The sequence below is a fragment of the Hakea prostrata genome, chromosome 4 (genome assembly GCF_041222555.1).
Source record: "Hakea prostrata isolate BN-2017 chromosome 4, UWA_Hpros_2, whole genome shotgun sequence".
Classification (NCBI taxonomy): Eukaryota; Viridiplantae; Streptophyta; class Magnoliopsida; order Proteales; family Proteaceae; genus Hakea; species Hakea prostrata.
In genome coordinates this window covers 4,638,262-4,657,583 of record NC_142603.1, presented here as the reverse complement: position 1 = coordinate 4,657,583, position 19,322 = coordinate 4,638,262, and the positions used below count along the sequence as shown (strand labels likewise).

Here is a 19,322-nt window from a genome sequence, read left to right as displayed (position 1 = left end):
AGAAAAAGAAGACCCCACTTATCTGAGCCTGACCCCCCAATAATGCCATTGCTGGTCCAACCCAGATCCTCCTCTGCTGTCTGAATTGGGTCCCAACCTTCTACCTAAATAATATAGGCCGTGATTTTCAGCCCAAGGGTGGGTTGGGATGGGCTAATGCTGACCAGTTTTGCCCTCTTACTTTTTAAGGGCCTGTTTGGTTACATCTGAGAATTATGGGTAAGAGGTGAAATCCAGAAATTTCAAAAAAAACTATACATTTACACATTCACAACAATCAAGTCTCTAGATAATCTTCAGACTCATGTAACCAAACAGGCCCTAACTGCATTTGAGAGCAAAATATTGTGCGAAAAACCATCAAATTTTATTATCAAAATTGAACCCGACGTGAATCGAACACGCAACCTTCTGATCTGGAGTCAGACGCGCTACCATTGCGCCACGGATCCTTATGGAAGAACTTTGACTCACATAACAAATAGATGTTCCTCTTTACAAGATTCACCTCAATTATTCCAACCAGGGGTTGGTTGGATTGAGTCATCACAAATCTCGCAACTATTAAAGCTCAATCTGGTAAGCACTAAGCAGCGCCACTGCCCTTGCTAGTTCATCTTAGATTTAAATGTGCAAACGAATTGTAAAATACACAAATTGAATATAAACTCGCCACACCACGCCTAATCAGTTAAACTAGCTTGTTTTTATTATTAGGAAACAAGTAAAACCATTGATGGTATCCGTGCAACTTCGATTGCTTTCAGCACCTTTTTTGTGTTTTTCTGGTGAAAATGGTGTTGGTCTATTTTTATATTTATTTTTTATTTTTATTATTATAATAATAAAAGAGTTGGTGTCTGATTAATCTGTATGATTTTTAAAATTATTTTTTTTTGGTAGAAACAGTGATCCGTGTGATTGTTGTTGCATATGTTTTGGTGGGATTAAAAAAACCCAAAATTGACTTAAAAAATATAAATAAACCCAAAATTTAGAAGCCTTTTTGTTTGGCGGTGGATACAGTAGCTGATTGGATAAATAATGAAGAAGGTGATGCTTTACCTAATTGGAGCCTGCAACACAATGTGCCTGGACTACTTTCGCTTTCAAAATAAGCCCCGTGGAACACTTTTACAGACCATCTTCTAAAAATGAGTTTCACCAAGTCACTCCGATTCAATGAAATATAGCCGTTATGTAATTCCAATAATTTGAGAAAGAACACCGAAAACAACCATGAAGAAATCAAAACAAACAAATTATAAAAGGAAAAAATGCAGAGAAGTATATCATCATACATTAACTAATTACAATTGAGGCAACTGAAGTTCTTAGAACTGAAAATATTGGATTAGGATCAATTCGTTTGTGATCACATGCATCTAACCATCGCAGGTCAGCTCCATTCATGTGAACCGAAGAAATCAAGGCATTGTATTCTTGGTTGGTGCCATAATAGTCGGAGAAACGTCTGGCCATGGTGATCTGACAGCTAGGATTGCTACCGGTGAAGTGGGGGGAATCTAGGGATGATCGCTCAGCTGTTTCTTCAGTCACATGCATGTCAGATCCAGCAGGTCGGTTCGTCGAATGAAAACATCAATCATTATGAATGTTAGATGTAGAATGGAGGTTGAAGAACAGAAACTACATCCCGGGCATTGAAACTCTTGAAATTGAAGAGATAGAAGAGAATATTAGTCATATATTCATTGCCTCCAAATTGCTTTCCCATTACACATTTATAGACTGGACTAATACCCTATGTTAATGACTATAATGACCCTATAGACTTGAAAATTTTCGAGTATGACTCATGTTTCATATTGTGCTGCTAGCGGACATAGGAGCCTGTTGAGGATTCATGTTTCTTGGGGCTTGGAGTTTCTTCATGAGCTAGAAATGAACTGCCTCTCCTCTATGGGATTAAGGAAAGATAATCTCTAACTTGTATGATGAATTTTTAAACAATAGCTGCAATATAATTTGGTCGCATGTGTTGACTCGAAACCCTCATTTGCTAGATGTCTATGAATCCAGAACCGCCCATATTGGTTGGAAAAGTTTTCAATTCATACATATGATTGTGTGATAATGTCCAATCTAAAACATTATCCTTATATTTTTTATAAATAATAAAAACATAGAAATAATTACCTGTAATTACTAAAAAGTAGTTAATCATAAGTAGAATCTAACCTTTTCTTTTTTTTTTAAATAACATTATTAATTTATATTTTTAATATTAAAAAATCCAATTAATCGACCAAAATTTGTCATTTCTACTTTCTTTTCTTCTTCAATTTCCCCCAATTGCAAATATTTTTGTAAATATGTGATTTTTATTGTTTATAAATTATAACATAAAATGAAAATTCCTATAAAACTGTGCATAAAAGAATCAAAACTATTCAGATGATTAGATCTTGATTTCTCAAAATTGAAAAATTAATTGTTCTCTCTCATTTTCCCTAGTTTTTTACGATCAAATAAACTTGACATCTAAACTCTTTCAATTCAACAATTCACTTAAGAAAGGAAGGGGGTTTCAACCCGGGTAACCCCACCCTACTGTTCCAAGAGTAAGTAAATTATGTTTTGAATATATTTTAATTAATAATAAATATATAAAAAATAGAGAAAAAATGGATGTAAAGAAGAGGGGAGAGTGTAGATAAAGGAAGAATCATCATTGGTTTGTTTTTTTTAAGAGGGCATTTTGATAGAGGAAGAAGTAGGGCATTTTAGTCATCATCTCTGATTCAATCACAAATTCACCACTCACACACAAATTCACCACTCACACAGCACTCTTGAGATCACCTCTTTTTCTCTCTATAGATTTTCTCTCTCTTGTTGTGTTGTGTTTGTCAAACGATCAAGCCTCCCGCCAACTTAACGACCAAACGCTGTGTTATAAATCTTATTGTACGAGATGCCCATTTTTTACAACCTTGTATCTGAATGTGAATCAATGAGTACCTAACTACAATGAGTTTAAAGAAAAAGAAACAAAGCCTAGAATGGGCCTTGACAGCGGAGGAAATGTTTTGGTTTCAGAAATCGAAAGGTAAGTATATCTCGGATGGGGATAGAAACATGAGATTTTATCATTTGTCAAGTAAAATTAATCTTCATCACAGGAAGATTGAGACAAATTTTGGAATTTAATTTAAGAGGGAGGAGGTGGTCAATTTTGTTAAAGCTTTCTTCCATAATGAATCCCTTCTTCTGGGAGTGAATCATATTTTACTGTGTTTTAGTCCCAAGAAAGGAGAACCAAAGGAAGTGTCGGACTTTAGACCTATTAGTTTGTGTAATGATTTTATACTAAAAATTTTGACAAAAAGATTGAAGCATCTTATTCATAGTTTTATTTCACCAAATCAAAATGCTTTTGTGGAAAACAGGACAAATTACATCTGAATATCTATATTGGAATATCCAGACCGTTGCTTCCAGCTATTATTTATAAAATAAATACTGAGTTCTATTGGTAATTGGATTCTCCTACAAAGGCCCATTACACCGTTAGATCGTAACTAATCTGATGGCTCATATTAAAACATAAGTTGAGTATGACTCAAATATCTCAACAATAAGTTAGGTATAACTTGAGTACCTTAACATAAGTTGGGTAAAATACCTCAACATTCGGAACCCAAGACCAATCAAGGCTGGGCCTGGGCTGATGCTGACCCAACCCAATATTGCCCTCGTATGGCTAGAAAAGATCATGGGGATTGAAGACTCAAACGCGCTACCGTTGCTGCACAGATTCTTGTGAAGCAACTTTGACTCACAAAATAAATATCCTTCATCTTTTCAGGCGTGATTCTACATTGACCCGAATTATTCCAACTCGGGGTTGGTTGGATTGGGACTCATTTGAAAATGATCACAAATCTCGCAACTATTGAAGCTCAATCTGGTAAGCAGCCACTGCCCTTCCATTGACCTTAGGTTTATAAGTGAATCCCTTAAATGTGTGATAGAAGAATATGTAAAATATACGAATATAATTGCGCCACGCCACCTCTAATCATAATTGAGAGAGAAAGAGAAAATTTTGGTCGTATATTCATTGCCTTCAAATTGCTTTCCCAATTACACATTTATAGACCCCCGACTACTACCTTATGGTAATGACTATAATGACCGTACGGACTTAAAAAATTATCTTACAATCTTTATATACCCTTTCTTACAAATTATTTTATTTTTTTTTTAAATAACACTTTATTCATGAAGGAAGAAAGGAAAAAACAATAGATAGATGCATGAAAACACAAGGCTCAATTCGAACCAAGGAGCGGAAATTGACCGAACTGTCGTACTTGGAATAGACAGGGTCATTTAAGCTAAGGGATGGGTCAAGCCCAAGAAACCCTTAAAACAACTGTGAATTGTCATACATACAATAGACAAAGTCATCCAGGCTAAGGGATGGGTCAAGCCTAAGAAACCCTTAGAACAATTGTAACCAATACAACAGCAGTTAAATACCAACACCCACATAATGGAGAACACATCACAAATGTGAAAAGTTACACACCACAAGGGCGGACATAAAACACCCCTAAGGCGGGCCACAAGGGGCGAACACAAAAACACACAGGGGGCAAAACCGTGGGTGTCGCGAAGGAAGCAACAATATTACAGAAAGGTCTGACCTGCCATCCGTCACTGCCTTAGAGGCATACATGTAAAGCTCGCTGCAGAAGAACTTAGACTCAGATCTGGGTTGTTCTACGGTATGCACCAAATCTCCTGCAAGTAGAATTTTTTTTTTTAACCAAAAAAAAAAAAAGAGAAAGAGAAAAGAGAAGTGAGAGTAAACAAACAGATCGGAAAGACGGAGACGGGAACGACGAAGACAGAGATGAGTAAACAAACAGATCGGAAAGACGAAGACGGGAACGACGAAGACAGAGATGAAGATGGGTGAGGAGCAGAGGAGACGCAGGCGGGAGACGGGAAAGACGGAGACGAGAGAGCCAGGAGAGGAGAGTTCAGATCTGGACGGAGGTGGAGACGGGAGATGCAGGAGACAGAGACGGAAACAGACCTGGTTTTCGAACCAGTGAAGGAGAAGACAAACCAGAAAGAAAAAAACACCGATCTGCAGTTCAGCTTCGAGCAGAGGATGGAGGGGAAGAAGATGGAGAAACGGAGGCGGAGAGACTGCAGAGGCTGAGTCTCTCCGCCTCAAACGGCGGGATGATGTGGAGCGTTCAGCGTAGGCGGGAGATAGTTGCAGAGAAGGCGTTCTCCATATGCTTTTACATGCTGTGGAGAAACCCTCCTCATAAACATTACCTACAGACCATACCCTCTTATCCTTATCTGTATGATAGAATCATTGGAACAAAACACCGGCGGTGGAGAACTTAGTTTGGTGACGATTCTCGCTTCCGTCTTTAGAGGAACCAAGAGTGGTGTAAAGGAGAATATAGGGTCGCCCGTCGCCAACTCGTTTGCATCTGATATACTCTCCTCGTCCACACCGAAAGTTTTTCCAATCGATTCAGCACTGTCACCCCATGTAACCAGATAAGTGAGCAAGTACTTGACACCATTCGAAGTCTGTTTTCGAGTAGGGCAAGCACATGCGAGTGGGACTTCCAGTGACAATCCGACGGAGAGATTGCGACTGTCGTAATTGTTTTGATTCATCAAGGCTTGACAAGTGGTAAGAGACTGGTAGGTATTGTTCGCAACACTAAAATAGGTTTCCAAACTGTCTTTCAGGGTGTAATTGGAATTGTGCTGGTAGAACCAACCTGAACAAGAACAATTCACAGGAATTAAGACGAGGGTATCGGTGGGGATCTCGGCAACTTCCGTTATGTTATTGAGTTCGGCAATCGCCGTCGCCTCTGCTCGTAAGAGGTAGCCGATGCTGATGGGGGTATTGTAGGGATGAAGTGATCGGAAGGTGAGGTAGGAGATGCAGGCGTCTGAATCACCATTGCAGATGTACCCATTAGCAGAAGAATAGTTTAAGTAGTTGTAACAGTCAAGCTGTTTGTTGTCAACGTAAGTCTGTTGAGCCTGTGTGAGATCAAACAAATGAAAAAGAAACAACAACAAGATGAAGAAGAAGAAGAAGAAGAAAGGGCTAGAGAGTAACGAGGACGAAGAGCTGAACCGCCTCTCCTCCATGAAATGAAGGAATGATAATCTCTAACTTGTGTAATGGATTTTTCAGACAACAGCTGCGATATAGTCCGGTCTTATGTGTGAACGTGAAACGCTGAGTTGCTGTAAGTCTCATCGATTTATGCAACTAACCATCCACAAAATTTAAGGAAGTTATTGGGGATCTTGAAATTGATTTTCCCATTTCAACTGAATCTTGGGGTTTTTTTTTTTGGTGGAAGCAGAAATTTAATTTGGGGTTTTGTCACTCGTGGCATCTGCTAATTGTTTGTGGAATTGCCACAACCACGAATTCAACATTTCAACCCAACGCGTCAAAATTTTTGACTCGATAGGCCTGGTGTTGGCGTGGCGTGCGGGGATAACCTGATCACCAAGATGGTGAGCTCCTCTCCTGAAACAGTGACCTACGGAAGAAGGAACACTGCGAATGACCTGTTCCAGCTGTTTGATGGATTGGCTTTTTCTTCAGAACAATCCGGTGATCGATCTGGGTAGGGCCAAGATTTTGGTTTCAGATCAAACAAGTTTGACCAATTCCACGGAGAATAAAAACCATCCACCAACCATTCCTCTTTATGTTTTGGATTGACTCAAAGACTTTGAATGCTACTCTTACTGTTAGGATCTATCATTCATTCCACGGTTCCCTTTCACCATCCGCAGATCATCATTGTTTGTTTAAGGAATTCAAATCCAGATTCTTGTTTAATGGAGTTGAAAACTTGAAATCGACTGGGTCTTTCTTAAATTTAATCGATTCGATCGAGTCAGTCAATTCTCACTAGATTTCTACGGGTTCAGGTTCAGGTTCACTTCAATTTCAATACATTCAAAATCAGAATCATTTTACCAAGAAAAAGAAGACCCCACTTATCTGAGCCTGACCCCACAATAATGCCATTGCTGGTCCAACCCCAGATCCTCCTCTACTGTCTGAACTGGGTCCAAACCTTCCACCTAAATAATATAGGCTGTGATTTTCAGCCCAAGGGTGGGTTGGGATGTGATTTCGGAGCCCAAGACCAATTAAGGCTGGGCCTGGGCTAATGCTGACCCAACCCAGTTTTGCCCTCGCAGTTTAATTGCATTTGAGAGCAAAACATTGTGTGGAAAACCATCAACTTTTATTATCAAAATTGAACCCGACGTGAATCGAACACGCAACCTTCTGATCTGGAGTCAGACGCGCTACCATTGCGCCACGGATCCTCATGGAAGAACTCACATAATACATACCCTTCCTCTTTTCAAGATTCACCTCAATTATTCCAACCAGGGGTTGGTTGGATTGGACTCAATTGAAAATTATCACAAATCTCGCAACTATTGAAGCTCAATCTGTGGTAAGCAGCACCACTGCCCTCCACTGCCCTTGTTAGTTCATCTTAGATTTAGAAGTAGATGAGTTCCCTTCTTAAATGTGCAGAAGAATTGTAAAACACACAATTTGAATATAAACTCGCCACACCATGCCTAATCAGTTTAACTAGTTTGTTTTTATTATTAGGAAACAAGTAAAACCATTGATGGTATTGGTATCCATGCAACTTCGATTGCTTTCAGCACCTTTTTTGTGTTTTCCTGGTGAAAATGGTGTTGGTCTATTTTTATATTTATTTATTATTATTATTATTATAATAATAAAAGAGTTGGTGTCTGATAGCACCGGTAATCGGACTTAAACCTACTACCACTGATCTGTATGATTTTTAAAATTATTTTTTTGTTAGAAACAGTGATCCGTGTGATTGTTGTTGCATATGTTTTGGTGGGATTAAAATAAACCCAAAATTGACTTACAAAAAAAAAATAAACCCAAAATTTAGAAGCCTTTTTGTTTGGCGGTGGATACAGTAGCTAGCTGATTGGATAATAACGAATAAGGTGATGCTTTACCTAATTGGAGCCTGCAAGTCTGCAACACAATGTGCCTGGACTACTTTCGCTTTCAAAATAAGCCCCGGGGGGGGGGGCCCCCCCAATATTGGGCGTTTTAAAGGTAAAACGATGGAACACTTAACAGACCATCCAAAAAAAAATCATTCTCTCTATAAATTTTTTTTTTAAATATTGAAAAAAAACATTATGTTTTAAAATCAAAATGTATTTCTTTAAAAACTAAGTTTCAACCCTATTTATTCTCCGATCCCCCCCCCCCCCCCCTTTCCCCCCTCCCCCCCCCCTCCAAAAAAAAAAAAAAAAAAAAACACCACAACAAACCTCAATGAATATTTATTTAGTTATTCTTTTAATTTGATTTTTCTTGTGTAGGAACAACACCTTGTTCCCCCCCCAAAAAAAAATTTGCCCCCCCCCCCAAAAAAATTTTTCCTTTTTTTTTTTTTTTTTTTTTTAAAAACAAAAATAAATTTTTCTTTTTTTAAAACCCCCCCCCCCCCCCCCCCCCCCCCCCCCCCCCCCCCCCCCCCCCCCCCCCCCTCTATGTAATTGCAATAATTTGAGAAAGAGCACCAAAAAAAACCATGAAGAAATCAACACATACAAATTTAAAAAAAAAAAAAATGCAGAGAAGTATATCATCAGACATTAACTAATTACAATTGAGGCAACTGAAGATCTTAGAACTGAAAATATTGGATTAGGGATCAATCCGTTTGTGATCACATGCATCTAACCATTACAAAGCAGTTCCATTCATGTGAACCGAAGAAATCAAGGCATTGTATTCTTGGTTGGTACTATAATAGTCGAAGAAACGTTTGGCCATGGTGATCTAGCAGCTGGGATTGCTACCGGTGAAGTGGGGGAAATCTAGGGATGATCACTCAGTTGTTTCTTCAGCCACATGCATGTCAGATCCAGCAAGTTTGTTCGTCAATGAAAACATCAATCGTTATGAACGTTAGACGTAGGATGGTGGTTGAAGAACATAAACTACTTTGAGTGCATTGAAACTCTTGAAATTGAAGAGATAGAAGAGAAAATTAGTTGTATATTTATTGCCTTAAAATTGCTTTCCCATTACACATTTATAGACTGGACTAATGCCCTATGTTAATGACTTTAATGACTCTTCAAATTTCAAAAATTTTGAGTATGACTCATGTTTCATACTGTGTTGCTAACGGACATAGGATCCCTCGGAGCTTGTTGATGATCCACGTTTCTTTGGCCTTGGAGTTTCTTCGTGAGCCAGAGATGAACCGCCTCTCCTCTATGGGATTAAGGAAAGATAATCTCTAACTTGTATAATGAATTTCTAGACAATAGCTGCGATATAATCTGGTCGCTTGTGTTGACTTGAAACCCTCATTTGCTGGATGTTTGTAAATCCAGATCATCCACCCATATGGGTTGGAAAAAATTTCAATTCATACATCTAATTGTGTGATATATGTCAAATCTAAAACATTATCCATATATATTTTATAAATAATCGAAAATAGAAATAACTACCTGTAATTACTAGAAAGAAGTTAATCTAAAATAGAATCTAACATTTTTTTTTAAATTAAACATTATTATTATATATTTTTAATATTAAAAAAATCCAATTAATCGACCAAAAATTGTCATCTCTACTTTCTTCTTGAACCTGAGGTGAATCAAACATGCAACCCTTTTTTAGACGCACAATCATTTCTGAAGCGTGGATTTGGATTGAAGTAGATTATTTCAAACAAGATTTGTTTGGATTGGATTCATCTGAAAATGATGACAAATCTCATGATTATTGAAGCTCGATCTGATAAGCAACATCACTGCCCCTACTAGTTCATCTTGGTTTAAAGGTAGATCTCCTCTTCAAAAAAAAAATTTGGTGGTAGAATCTCCTCTTAAATACATGATAGAAGAATATGCGAAAAAGTACAATTCAAATATGAAATCATTACTCCACCAAAATCATTTGACTGGTTTGTTTTGACAATTTATTTTTTTTTGGTCAAACTTGTTTTGACAGTCAGGGAGGGAGGGAAGGAAGAAGGAACACAACTAGTGGCATCCACGCAATTTCAATCGCTTTTGGTCCCCTTTTTCTGTTTTCTTGGTGAAAATGGAGTTGGTCTGTTTGATAGTAACAGTAATCCGACTTAAACCTACTACAATGTGACCTGGATGAAGTTGCATGTGTTTTTCCTAAATTTTAGAATCCTTTTTTGCTCGCTCATATTGGATATAGCTGTTTGGATAACAACGAATTGAATGATGTGATCGAGGCTTTACCTAATCTGTCCAAAAATGATAATAATAATAATTGGAGCCAATTTTTTCAACGGTAGAGCCTGCTTTTTCCAAACTTTGAACGCTGAACCCCGTGGAAACTTCCGAGCATCTTCCATCACAAGAGTTTCACCGAGTCACTCCAGTTCCATGAGATGTAGCTACTATGTAATTGCAATAATTTGAAAGAAAAATCACCAAAAGCAACCATGAAGAAATAAACCAGTAGAAATTAACAAATTTGAGAACAAAAATTTCATGAAAGATAAACTAATTACAGTTAAGGCAATTGAATTTGAAGATCTTAGGACTGAAAAGATTGGATTAGGGATCAATGAGTTTGTGATCAGTTACATGCATGCATCTAACCCTGGCTCTTAATTGCTCTTCTTATTCATTATCGATTACCTTCTAAGATGAGAATTGGAAGCAGTTTCATCGACAATCGTTGATTCTGGATCTGGTTGAGAGAAAGACGAGGAGGAGTAGTCTGTCTTGAGGCTTCGTGAGTGAAAGAATTGGTGTTGAACGGCGGCACCAGCACGCTGTCCAATCCAATCGCCCACTGGCGGCTGAAAATCGGATCTGGTTCGCCGGTGAGAAGACCCTTCCGACGATCCTTTAGTACTGTTCAAAGGCTGGTAGTAACTACGGATCGAACTCATCTCCGAAGAACTTCGGTGTCTTCTCTGGGATTTCTGCCTTTTGAAGGTAGTCACGATGTAAGGAATTAAGCCTTCCATGCTGCTGCTGCTACTTCTCTTCTTCTTCTTCTTCAATATTCACATATAGCTTGCTATATACTGCCTTTACTCTCACACGAAATCTTATTTTATAACTTGGAAATGTTTGAAATGACAGCTGTAACACGGTCATTAGTCCTATCCGGTCCCGCCTACTTAGCAAATTCTAATTGAACTTTGCTTTATTTTTATTTTTTGTTTCCCCGAACCAATACTAGCTACACCAGCAAGTCAGCAACCCTAATTTGTTGGATGGGTTTTCTAGATGAAAATTTTTCGACAATGTCTTGGCAGCTGAAAATTAATGAATTTTAGGTTTGTCCTGTCAAGGGTTTCAATCAGATATGTTATTGATGGTGTATTTTTTTTTTTTTTTCGCAATTAATTTCATCAGTTTAGCGTACATGCGTGAATCAACTCAATTTTTTGTATTATAGATACTTTACTTGACTTCTTTTCATGAGTGAAGTTTTAGTACTTGGCACCCTGTCTCCCCTTTTGGATTTTCTGAATTTTTCCTTTAAAGACTCATCTAGCAATCTTTTTATGTGCGAAATATCAACACTTAGACTCATCGATTTGAAAAAAATCTTAAATGATGACGATGGGAGGAAAAAGTTCATTGTTAATATTAGTGTTTAGAATATTTGATAAATTCATAAAAAACAATGGCGCACAATTCATCACTATTTGACCCCTCTCAATGTTGAACATCCCAACTCCGCCCTTATTATGATTTACCCAAATGTTATTCGTGTTGTAATATAATTGAAGACCTACAACTAAGTGAGGTGATCTTAGCATTTATTCCAAAAACATATAGTTGGTGTTGTATTATTATTAAAGAGTGGGAGTGATGTTCTATGATTTTGTGAATACGGTTGACTTGGGTTGCCAACTACATATCCAATTTTTGCACAGAAAAAGAAACCTTGAAGCCTCGTTGCTCTTGAGGTGGAGAGAACCTAGCAGTCCCTTGTCTTTGAATCTCACCTCCCTCTTCCTCCTTTCTCCTATCTCCTATTTTACTAGTTTGCCACCTCCTCCTCCTTTGGATTTGGAAGTTCTAATGTGCAGAAAAGTTCGTTGTTGCAAGTTACTAGACTCCAGAGTTGGTTGCGAACTTTTGCATCCATCATAGCCTCTGTAATGTTGTTTGTCGCCATTGTCGAAACCCCTGCAACTTCCTATGCCCAAACCCATGCGGCAACCCCATCTAGCCAAAGATCTGGCAAAAGAAAAGTCACCGCTGCCAAAGTACTAGCCCCTTTGATCTTCTCAAGATGTCAAGCGGCAAAGTCCCTAGCAGTAGAACATCCCTGCACTTATGTTCTCCAGATCAATCTAGTAGTTGTTTATCAAGATGTCACTTCTCTACCCCTGTGATGGGTTTCTTCTCAGCCGCAATGGCATGTCAATCTCAGCCTTTGTAGCATGTATTACTTATCTTTTTGAGTTTAGTAACTGTTGTTATAATTATAATTTTCTTTCTAGATTTTAGTGCGATTGACCCATACTTGAGCCTAGATGACCTTGTCTAATGTATGTATAATAGTTAGGTCAAATTCCTCTCTTTGGTTTTGGATATTTATGTTCAAATCTTATATTTTCATGCATCTATGTATCCCTTTAAATTTTCATGAATGACGTTTTTTTTCTTATCAAAAATAAAATAAAAAAATAAAATAAAAATAAAAAAAAGAAGAAAGAAAGGACAAATGGAGGTTGCCAGCTATATGGATTTTTTTTTCATAGTAAATGATCAAGTGAAGTTTTATTACCCCCACACACTAGAGGTTTTTCTTTAACGTTTTTTTTTTGGGTAGAAGTTTTTTCTTGAGCAGTTAAAATGGTAAAATGGATAAACACTGATATGTTTTGTTTTTTTTCTTTTAAGCTAGCGAGTTGATATTATGGGGAGAATGAATATATTACTAATATATATGCCACTGGATGGATGCAAACCCAAGACCTCACCTATAAGAGTTTAGATTATTAATCACTTGACTAACCTACCATTGGTAATAACAATGATATGTTGCATGTGTACCGAACTAAATCACACACCAAGCAACGATTCTTTCATATTGTTTTCCAATGATTCATGTTCAAACTAACTTTTAAAATTTTGTTTTGAAAATTTTAAAAGCTATTGATTGAAGAATTTATTCATAATAAAATAATATATTCAAATAAGTTGGACACACTTGGGAGTTGAAATTGGCATTTAAAACGGTCTAACTCTCAGATTTAGAACCGATAAACCGGTCCGAACGATACCCTTAAGCCATAGCCGCGGGGAGTAGAGTTGCTTGTTCTGTCTTTTACAGGTTGAAACAGAAGAGCTTTCGCCGTTTCGGAGGTGCTTTCTGAGAGATCTGTAGCCTCGTACGAAAATATGCAGGTGAGTTTGAGACAATGATATATATATTTTCTTCCCTTTCCCCCTTTCTGTTCTTACTTTGGTCTTCTTGGCTTCTGGGAACCCAACAATAGAATTTAGCTAACCCTAACATATATTTCCCCTCTCATAAGAAATTAACTACATGTTTAGACACAATATTTTCATCGCATGTGTTAACCAATTGGAAGGTTGAACTGACAATGTGAGAATCTTTCTATTCCGAAATAGCTCTTAGGTGGAGTAAGAATCATAAATTTGATTTGTTCAGTTTTATGCTTCTGTTTCTGTGGTTGGTTGGTGGTTTAGTTTATCATGGATGAACATGTTAGAATACATATACTTGCTTGTGAAGAACTATTGCATTACATTGCTTACTTGTGAATCTTCAGTGACACAGACTTTCTTTTCCCTTATATAAATAACGTCCTAATTTGAATTTGTTATTGGTTTGATTTCAAACTTCCTTTTAGGATGATTAATTTTTTTTCTTTCTTTTTCTATCATATATTTTGAGGTCTAGGCTAATCTGTGATATATAAATACTTGGATTTTCCACCAAAGAAGTTACTTTCATGCTTCTTGTTTCTTTACTTGTTTGTTCTTCTAGTATTACAGACTCAGTAACTTGTGCCCTCCCGCACCCCTGATCCCACTTCTCTTTGTTTTCCCCCTTTTTACTTATTGCTTCCCACATAATGCAGGCTAGTGACAGGTTTAACATCAATTCACAGCTTGAACATCTTCAAGCCAAATATGTTGGAACTGGGCATGCTGACTTGAATAGATTGTAAGTCCTAAATCCCTCAAGACATTTTTAATTTTTCCCATCTCTTCCCCACCACCACCTCTGCAGGCTTGTTATTTAATTTTTTGTTGTTTATGGGTTTGCAGTGAGTGGGCAGTGAACATCCAACGTGACAGCTACGCATCATACATTGGCCATTACCCAATACTCTCCTACTTTGCCATTGCAGAAAATGAATCAATAGGAAGGGAACGCTACAATTTTATGCAGGTAATTAATGTTTTCCCGCTCTCCTGTTTATAATGTCCTTTATTTTTTCATTGCTTGAAATTCGACCTTAATATTAGTAATTAAGGTTAAAGCATCGTCTTCCTGTTGCCATGGTGTCGGATTGAATGAGAAATTCAGTTGAGACAGTATTGTTGCAACTCTTGGTAAGGTGGATTTGGGGATTTTGTGTTTCTTTTTCCTATAAATGTCGGTCAAGATTAAAATGGCTTGTCATTCTGCTTGCTGCTGATTTCTTTTACAATGGAAGGAAAATTTGAGAGAACAAAGGAGGATTTGGGGTACCATTTCTTGGTAAAAATCTGGTCTATTTCTTCCATTTTTTGCTGGGGAGGTATCTGTGTTCATTGGCATTTTGATTTATATTTGAGTTTTTTACTTGGCACCCCCTTAAATTGGGGTGAAACTATTGACTGCCGTCTGCGCCCTTATTTGGCGAATATTACTTACTGCCCCCATTTCACAATTTAAAAAATTACCCCTTAACCCTCTGTTAGCCTTTTCGTTAAATTTAAACCTGAAATGACTATTTTGTCCTTCGGCATGTAAAATGTATTTGATGGCCCTACCATGAAATGATCATTTTGCCCTTGTTATGTAAAATGCCTTGAACGCCCCTCTCACTCTCACTCATACTTTATCTCCAACCCGTTTCACCTGTGCTAATCCTCTTCCCCTTCTATCTACCTCTGCAACTTCTCCACCGTCAATATCCTTCAATGACAACCACTCCCTAACCCTTTGTCTACAAAGACAACAGAAGCTCACCCCAGGAGGAAAAAAAATGAAGGAAAAAACAAAAATTTATACAGAACAAAACTACCTAGACTGATCCTGAAACTCCTTTAACATCTTCATCTCTTTGAAACAGATTCGTCTGTCCATTGACGAACCCACATGCTTTGACCTTCTTATTAATGGATGCCATTCTTAAATTCTGAAGCTTTTGCGAACTTGAACAACAGATGAGTAGAACCTATATTTAATGCCTTAAACATTTCATGCCGAAAACACAGTTGCATAAACCCTCTCATTATAGCTCAAGACCCAGTTTCAAAATCCAAGCTTTAACACAGAAAACCACAGTACAAACGAAAATCGTGTCACAAAATCTCATATTCTGAAAAAGCGTAGAACCCAATCCATCACAAAGAAAACCTCTCATTTCCCCTGAATCCCATGAAGAAAAGAAGAAACAAATCCAAATAGACAAAACAGGAAGCGCCACACTGAAAATCCATAAACAGGGAACAAAACCTGAGAAGGTACTGAAATCTAAGTGGGTCTACCCAAAACCCCACAAGAAAAAAGCGAGGTTCTATCAAAGCACGTGCAGCAAAGCATGAGTGATCAGATTGTCAAATGCACTCTTCTTTTTTCATCTTTGCGCAATTACAGCACAGGCGATTTTGTCCCAGCGGGGTTGCCATTGAAGCACAGATTTCTCCCTATTACTGTATCATTCTCCTGTTAAAGAAGACAACTTGAACATATGCTACTGCTATGCGCACCTCTTCTTTGCCTGTGCACTCAGTTTATGGCTTATTAGTTGCAGCTTTAACTGGAAGAAAGGGGGGAAAGAAAGTAGGTAAAGAAACCCAGATGTCACAATGTGAAGATGGTGTCACTCTGGTACAGGAGTGAGCTTAGGAAAGTGGTACATAAGGCAAGGAATGCGATAAGTGTGGGGGAGGAGAAAAATGGAGTGGAAAGCAAGCTGAGCTTGCTGGGGAGAGCAGGGTCTCTCGGGTGGGATTTTCAGGTTTTTTGCTTTGTAGTTCTGCTCTGTTTGAGTAGATATCCACAACATTTTTAATGTTTCATTGTTAATGATAGTTCTGTAATGGCTTTCTGATTTCTATGAAATGAATCAACCGTAGAAATGTTGTGGTTGTTCTACTGAATGTGAGTTCTCCAGATTAAGGGAAAAAAAAGGGTTCTATCAGAAAGGCTAACAGAGGATAACGGGTAATTTTTCAAATTGTTAAATGGAGGCAGACAATAATATTCCCCACATAAGGGGGCAGTCAAGAGTTTCGCCCCAATTTAAGGGGGGCGCCAAGTAAAAAACTCTTTATATTTTCAACAAAATGAAGCCATAAGATGTGAAATATTACTAGACAAAGCCACTGCTGGGGCCGGAGTTTTGTTCTGACTATTGCACCATAAGATTTCTCGTTTCTTGCTTGGTCTAGCACATGCTCACTGAACCTATCAGGGGCAGAAGGGGGAGAAAAAAACCGAGGTTTTTGTCTGTGAGGACGGTGTAGCTCAGTTTCCCAGCATGTCTTCAGTAGTTGCAGTTTTTATCCTTGTGTCCTTGGAAGTTAGCCTTGAGGAAACAGCAGTTTGCAAATTCTGACGTGTTCTGTGATTAGGACTTGGGAGCATGTCTTTGTTTTGTTCTATAATGGTATTAGAAGTCTGAAGTAGTAATATTAAGTGTGTTATTAAAAATCTTCACCTTAGAAAATATGTTAGGAATGAAAACTATCCGCAAGTATCCTGTACTGCCATGACTATCATAGGTAGGTGCAGGAAACTATAGGCTCCTTTGATTATTACCATGAGTTTGAGCTTTGTTGGTCAACAACTCTGTGACCTTTCTCAAAAGGGCTTGGGCATCGTTTTCTCCATTATGTTATCCATAATTTACAACTAGAATATCTAAGCTTCTTATTGAGTGGTTAGGATTCTAATTCTTTCTAGTTCCTTCATGTTCATTCCCCCAGTCCATTTAAACGGCTGTGATTTATATATTTTTGGTGAAACCTGCGGTATATTGTTACTCTATGTGATTTGTCTCCATTTGAATTCGTAGGCTTAATTGCCACATATTCAGAAGTAGAGGTGGAAAGTATGTTAAATATTATATTTGCTGATACACAACTTCTTATGTTTCTTTTGGTTTATCACTATATCTTTGTGCAGAAAATGCTGTTACCATGCGGTTTGCCTCCTGAGAGAGAAGATGATTGAGATTTGTTTGGGTCTTCAAAGCAAAGCAGTTCAAATTATTGGCACTTGTGAGAACTTGATCCTTTTCTGTCATTTCAAATTTAGCTTGCCTGAAAAAAGTGTAATGTTGGGAAATTAAGCCTGACTCAAAATGGATTAGGCAGTTGAAACTCGTATCAGAGCTTTTATTTCATGTTAGATTCAATATGTTTTATGTGAATCAGTGAGTTTGTCACAGCTAGATAAATCTTAGTACTTCAACAAAGATTTGGTAAATGTTTTCAGATTCCTAAATTAAACCCCAGGCTCATAGGATAACAATGAGTATGTCATATTCACTCCCCATCAAAATCTACCTAAAATACTATAGATTCATTGTATATGTAGTACCATTGGTCCAATCGAATGCTAAATGCTTGAATATATTATAGTGGCCTGAGCAGGATCAATTGATTGCTGTGAGTAAACCATACACACAACCTATAGCCCAGATTAACTTGTTTAATGACCATTTACAGCTCAGTTACTCTATTAACCCACTATGTATCTGACTATTCTAATTATCTTGAGCTCCATTATGTACGTTCTTTTATGGATTCAGAAAGATGAGATATATGACCCGAGAAGCCCACAACAGCAAAACTCAAAATGATAGTATTTTTGGGTGTGAACTCAGGTGGGACGAACCAAACTTAAACCAGGTCATAGGCCTTGATCTGGAAAACTGATTTTGTCATGGGCCTCTAATCTGGAAAACCCATTGCCCAATGGAAGTGTGGAGATGCCAATAGAGATGCACTTTCCCATAGGGAGGTCACCTGAATAGGTATTTTCCTGTTGAGAGTTGAGCTGAATAGGTACCCTCTCAAAGAGAGTTGACTGATAATTTCCAAACAGGACTATCATGGAGCAGTCGGTGATGTCTTAGTGATGACAATTTCCGACCACCTGCTGTGAAGTTCATTGTCAGCTGTGGGATTATTACCAGCCCAGACCCTCATGACGGATAAGCTCCACTTTATCAATATGCTTCCTGCCAAGGGCCTCCACTAAGAGCGTAGTAGTCGAGCTTTTGATCTGACCAGAGTGCAACCAGGGGGATTAATTTGTAAGCCGTCCTTCAAGAGATAAAATAAAACCTTTTAAAAGCCCTAGAGCGCAAGTTAAGGATAGCCCTTTACATGTGTGAGCACTGACCACTGCCTCGGGGTGGCCAGGGACCACAATGAATCAGCGCCTAGCCATTGACATTATAGAACCCAGCACGATGTTTTGTTGGACACAATCCTCCTCTAGGATATATATGATGCACTTGGAGCCCAAATCGCACTCAACCCTTCAAAGAAACCATTTCCTCCTTGGGGTGCTAGCCTGCTAGGGTTTTGGCCGCCGTGTAAACAAGCAAGAGGTCTTTGATTTATTCTAAAGTTGTGCGATGAATCTATCTAACTTTATTAAAGCAACTTTTTTTTCTTTTTCTTTTTTGATAAACAACTTTGTTACAGCAAATTCGAAACTTCGACCGCGCGCGCCGTCCACGAGGATTTATCATTTATCCCTAGTGCGAACTGGGAAGACTTTGACGAGAAAGCAAAGGAAATCTGTTTTTTTTGGCCAAGCAGCCTGCCACTCCGGGCCCACCACCGCTGATTTTCAATTTATCTTTTCCGGTTAAAGGCCCAATAATGGCTACCGAGTCGGAGTCTACTTAACCACTCGCCTTTAAACTTTGTTTTTCAAAGACGTGGAACCTTTTTTGGTTGAAAAAGATTGAAACCTTTATGTGGGCCCATAATTATTCACGGACAAAAATATCAAGGTTAACGTTGCTGAC

General features: G+C 38.1%; 1 protein-coding gene, 2 non-coding genes and 1 pseudogene across 4 annotated transcripts; 1 reads left to right on the top strand and 3 right to left on the bottom strand.

Annotated features, from left to right (window-relative positions):
• Positions 1-380: 380 nt before the first annotated feature.
• TRNAW-CCA (transfer RNA tryptophan (anticodon CCA)) lies at positions 381-452 on the bottom strand. Its single transcript has one exon. It is a non-coding gene; the product is annotated as a tRNA-Trp (tRNA).
• Positions 453-5,322: 4,870 nt separating this feature from the next.
• On the bottom strand, positions 5,323-12,259 carry LOC149017246 (protein LYK5 pseudogene; annotated as a pseudogene).
• TRNAW-CCA (transfer RNA tryptophan (anticodon CCA)) lies at positions 7,306-7,377 on the bottom strand. The gene has a single exon. It is a non-coding gene; the product is annotated as a tRNA-Trp (tRNA).
• Positions 12,260-13,364: 1,105 nt separating the features above from the next.
• On the top strand, positions 13,365-18,095 carry LOC149017245 (uncharacterized protein At4g14342). Of its 2 annotated transcripts, XM_089151573.1 has the most exons (4): positions 13,365-13,497; positions 14,199-14,284; positions 14,389-14,512; positions 17,462-18,073. In XM_089151573.1, the coding sequence occupies exons 1-4, from the start codon at positions 13,492-13,494 to the stop codon at positions 17,507-17,509; spliced, it is 264 nt and encodes an 87-aa protein (XP_089007699.1). In that variant the 5' UTR covers positions 13,365-13,491; the 3' UTR covers positions 17,510-18,073. The 2 variants fall into 2 exon arrangements, with proteins under 2 accessions (XP_089007699.1, XP_089007700.1); XM_089151574.1 differs by lacking the exon at positions 13,365-13,497 and having other exon boundaries at positions 14,193-14,284; positions 17,462-18,095.
• The last annotated feature ends 1,227 nt before the right edge of the window (positions 18,096-19,322 follow it).

Excerpts from the sequence above, each read along its gene's own strand:
- LOC149017245 (XM_089151574.1), top strand. The coding sequence starts at position 14,193 with ATGCAGGCTAGTGACAGGTTTAACATCAATTCACAGCTTGAACATCTT. Across the intron at positions 14,285-14,388 it reads CATGCTGACTTGAATAGATT|TGAGTGGGCAGTGAACATCC; the intron begins GTAAGTCCTAAA and ends ATGGGTTTGCAG. Across the intron at positions 14,513-17,461 it reads AACGCTACAATTTTATGCAG|AAAATGCTGTTACCATGCGG; the intron begins GTAATTAATGTT and ends ATCTTTGTGCAG.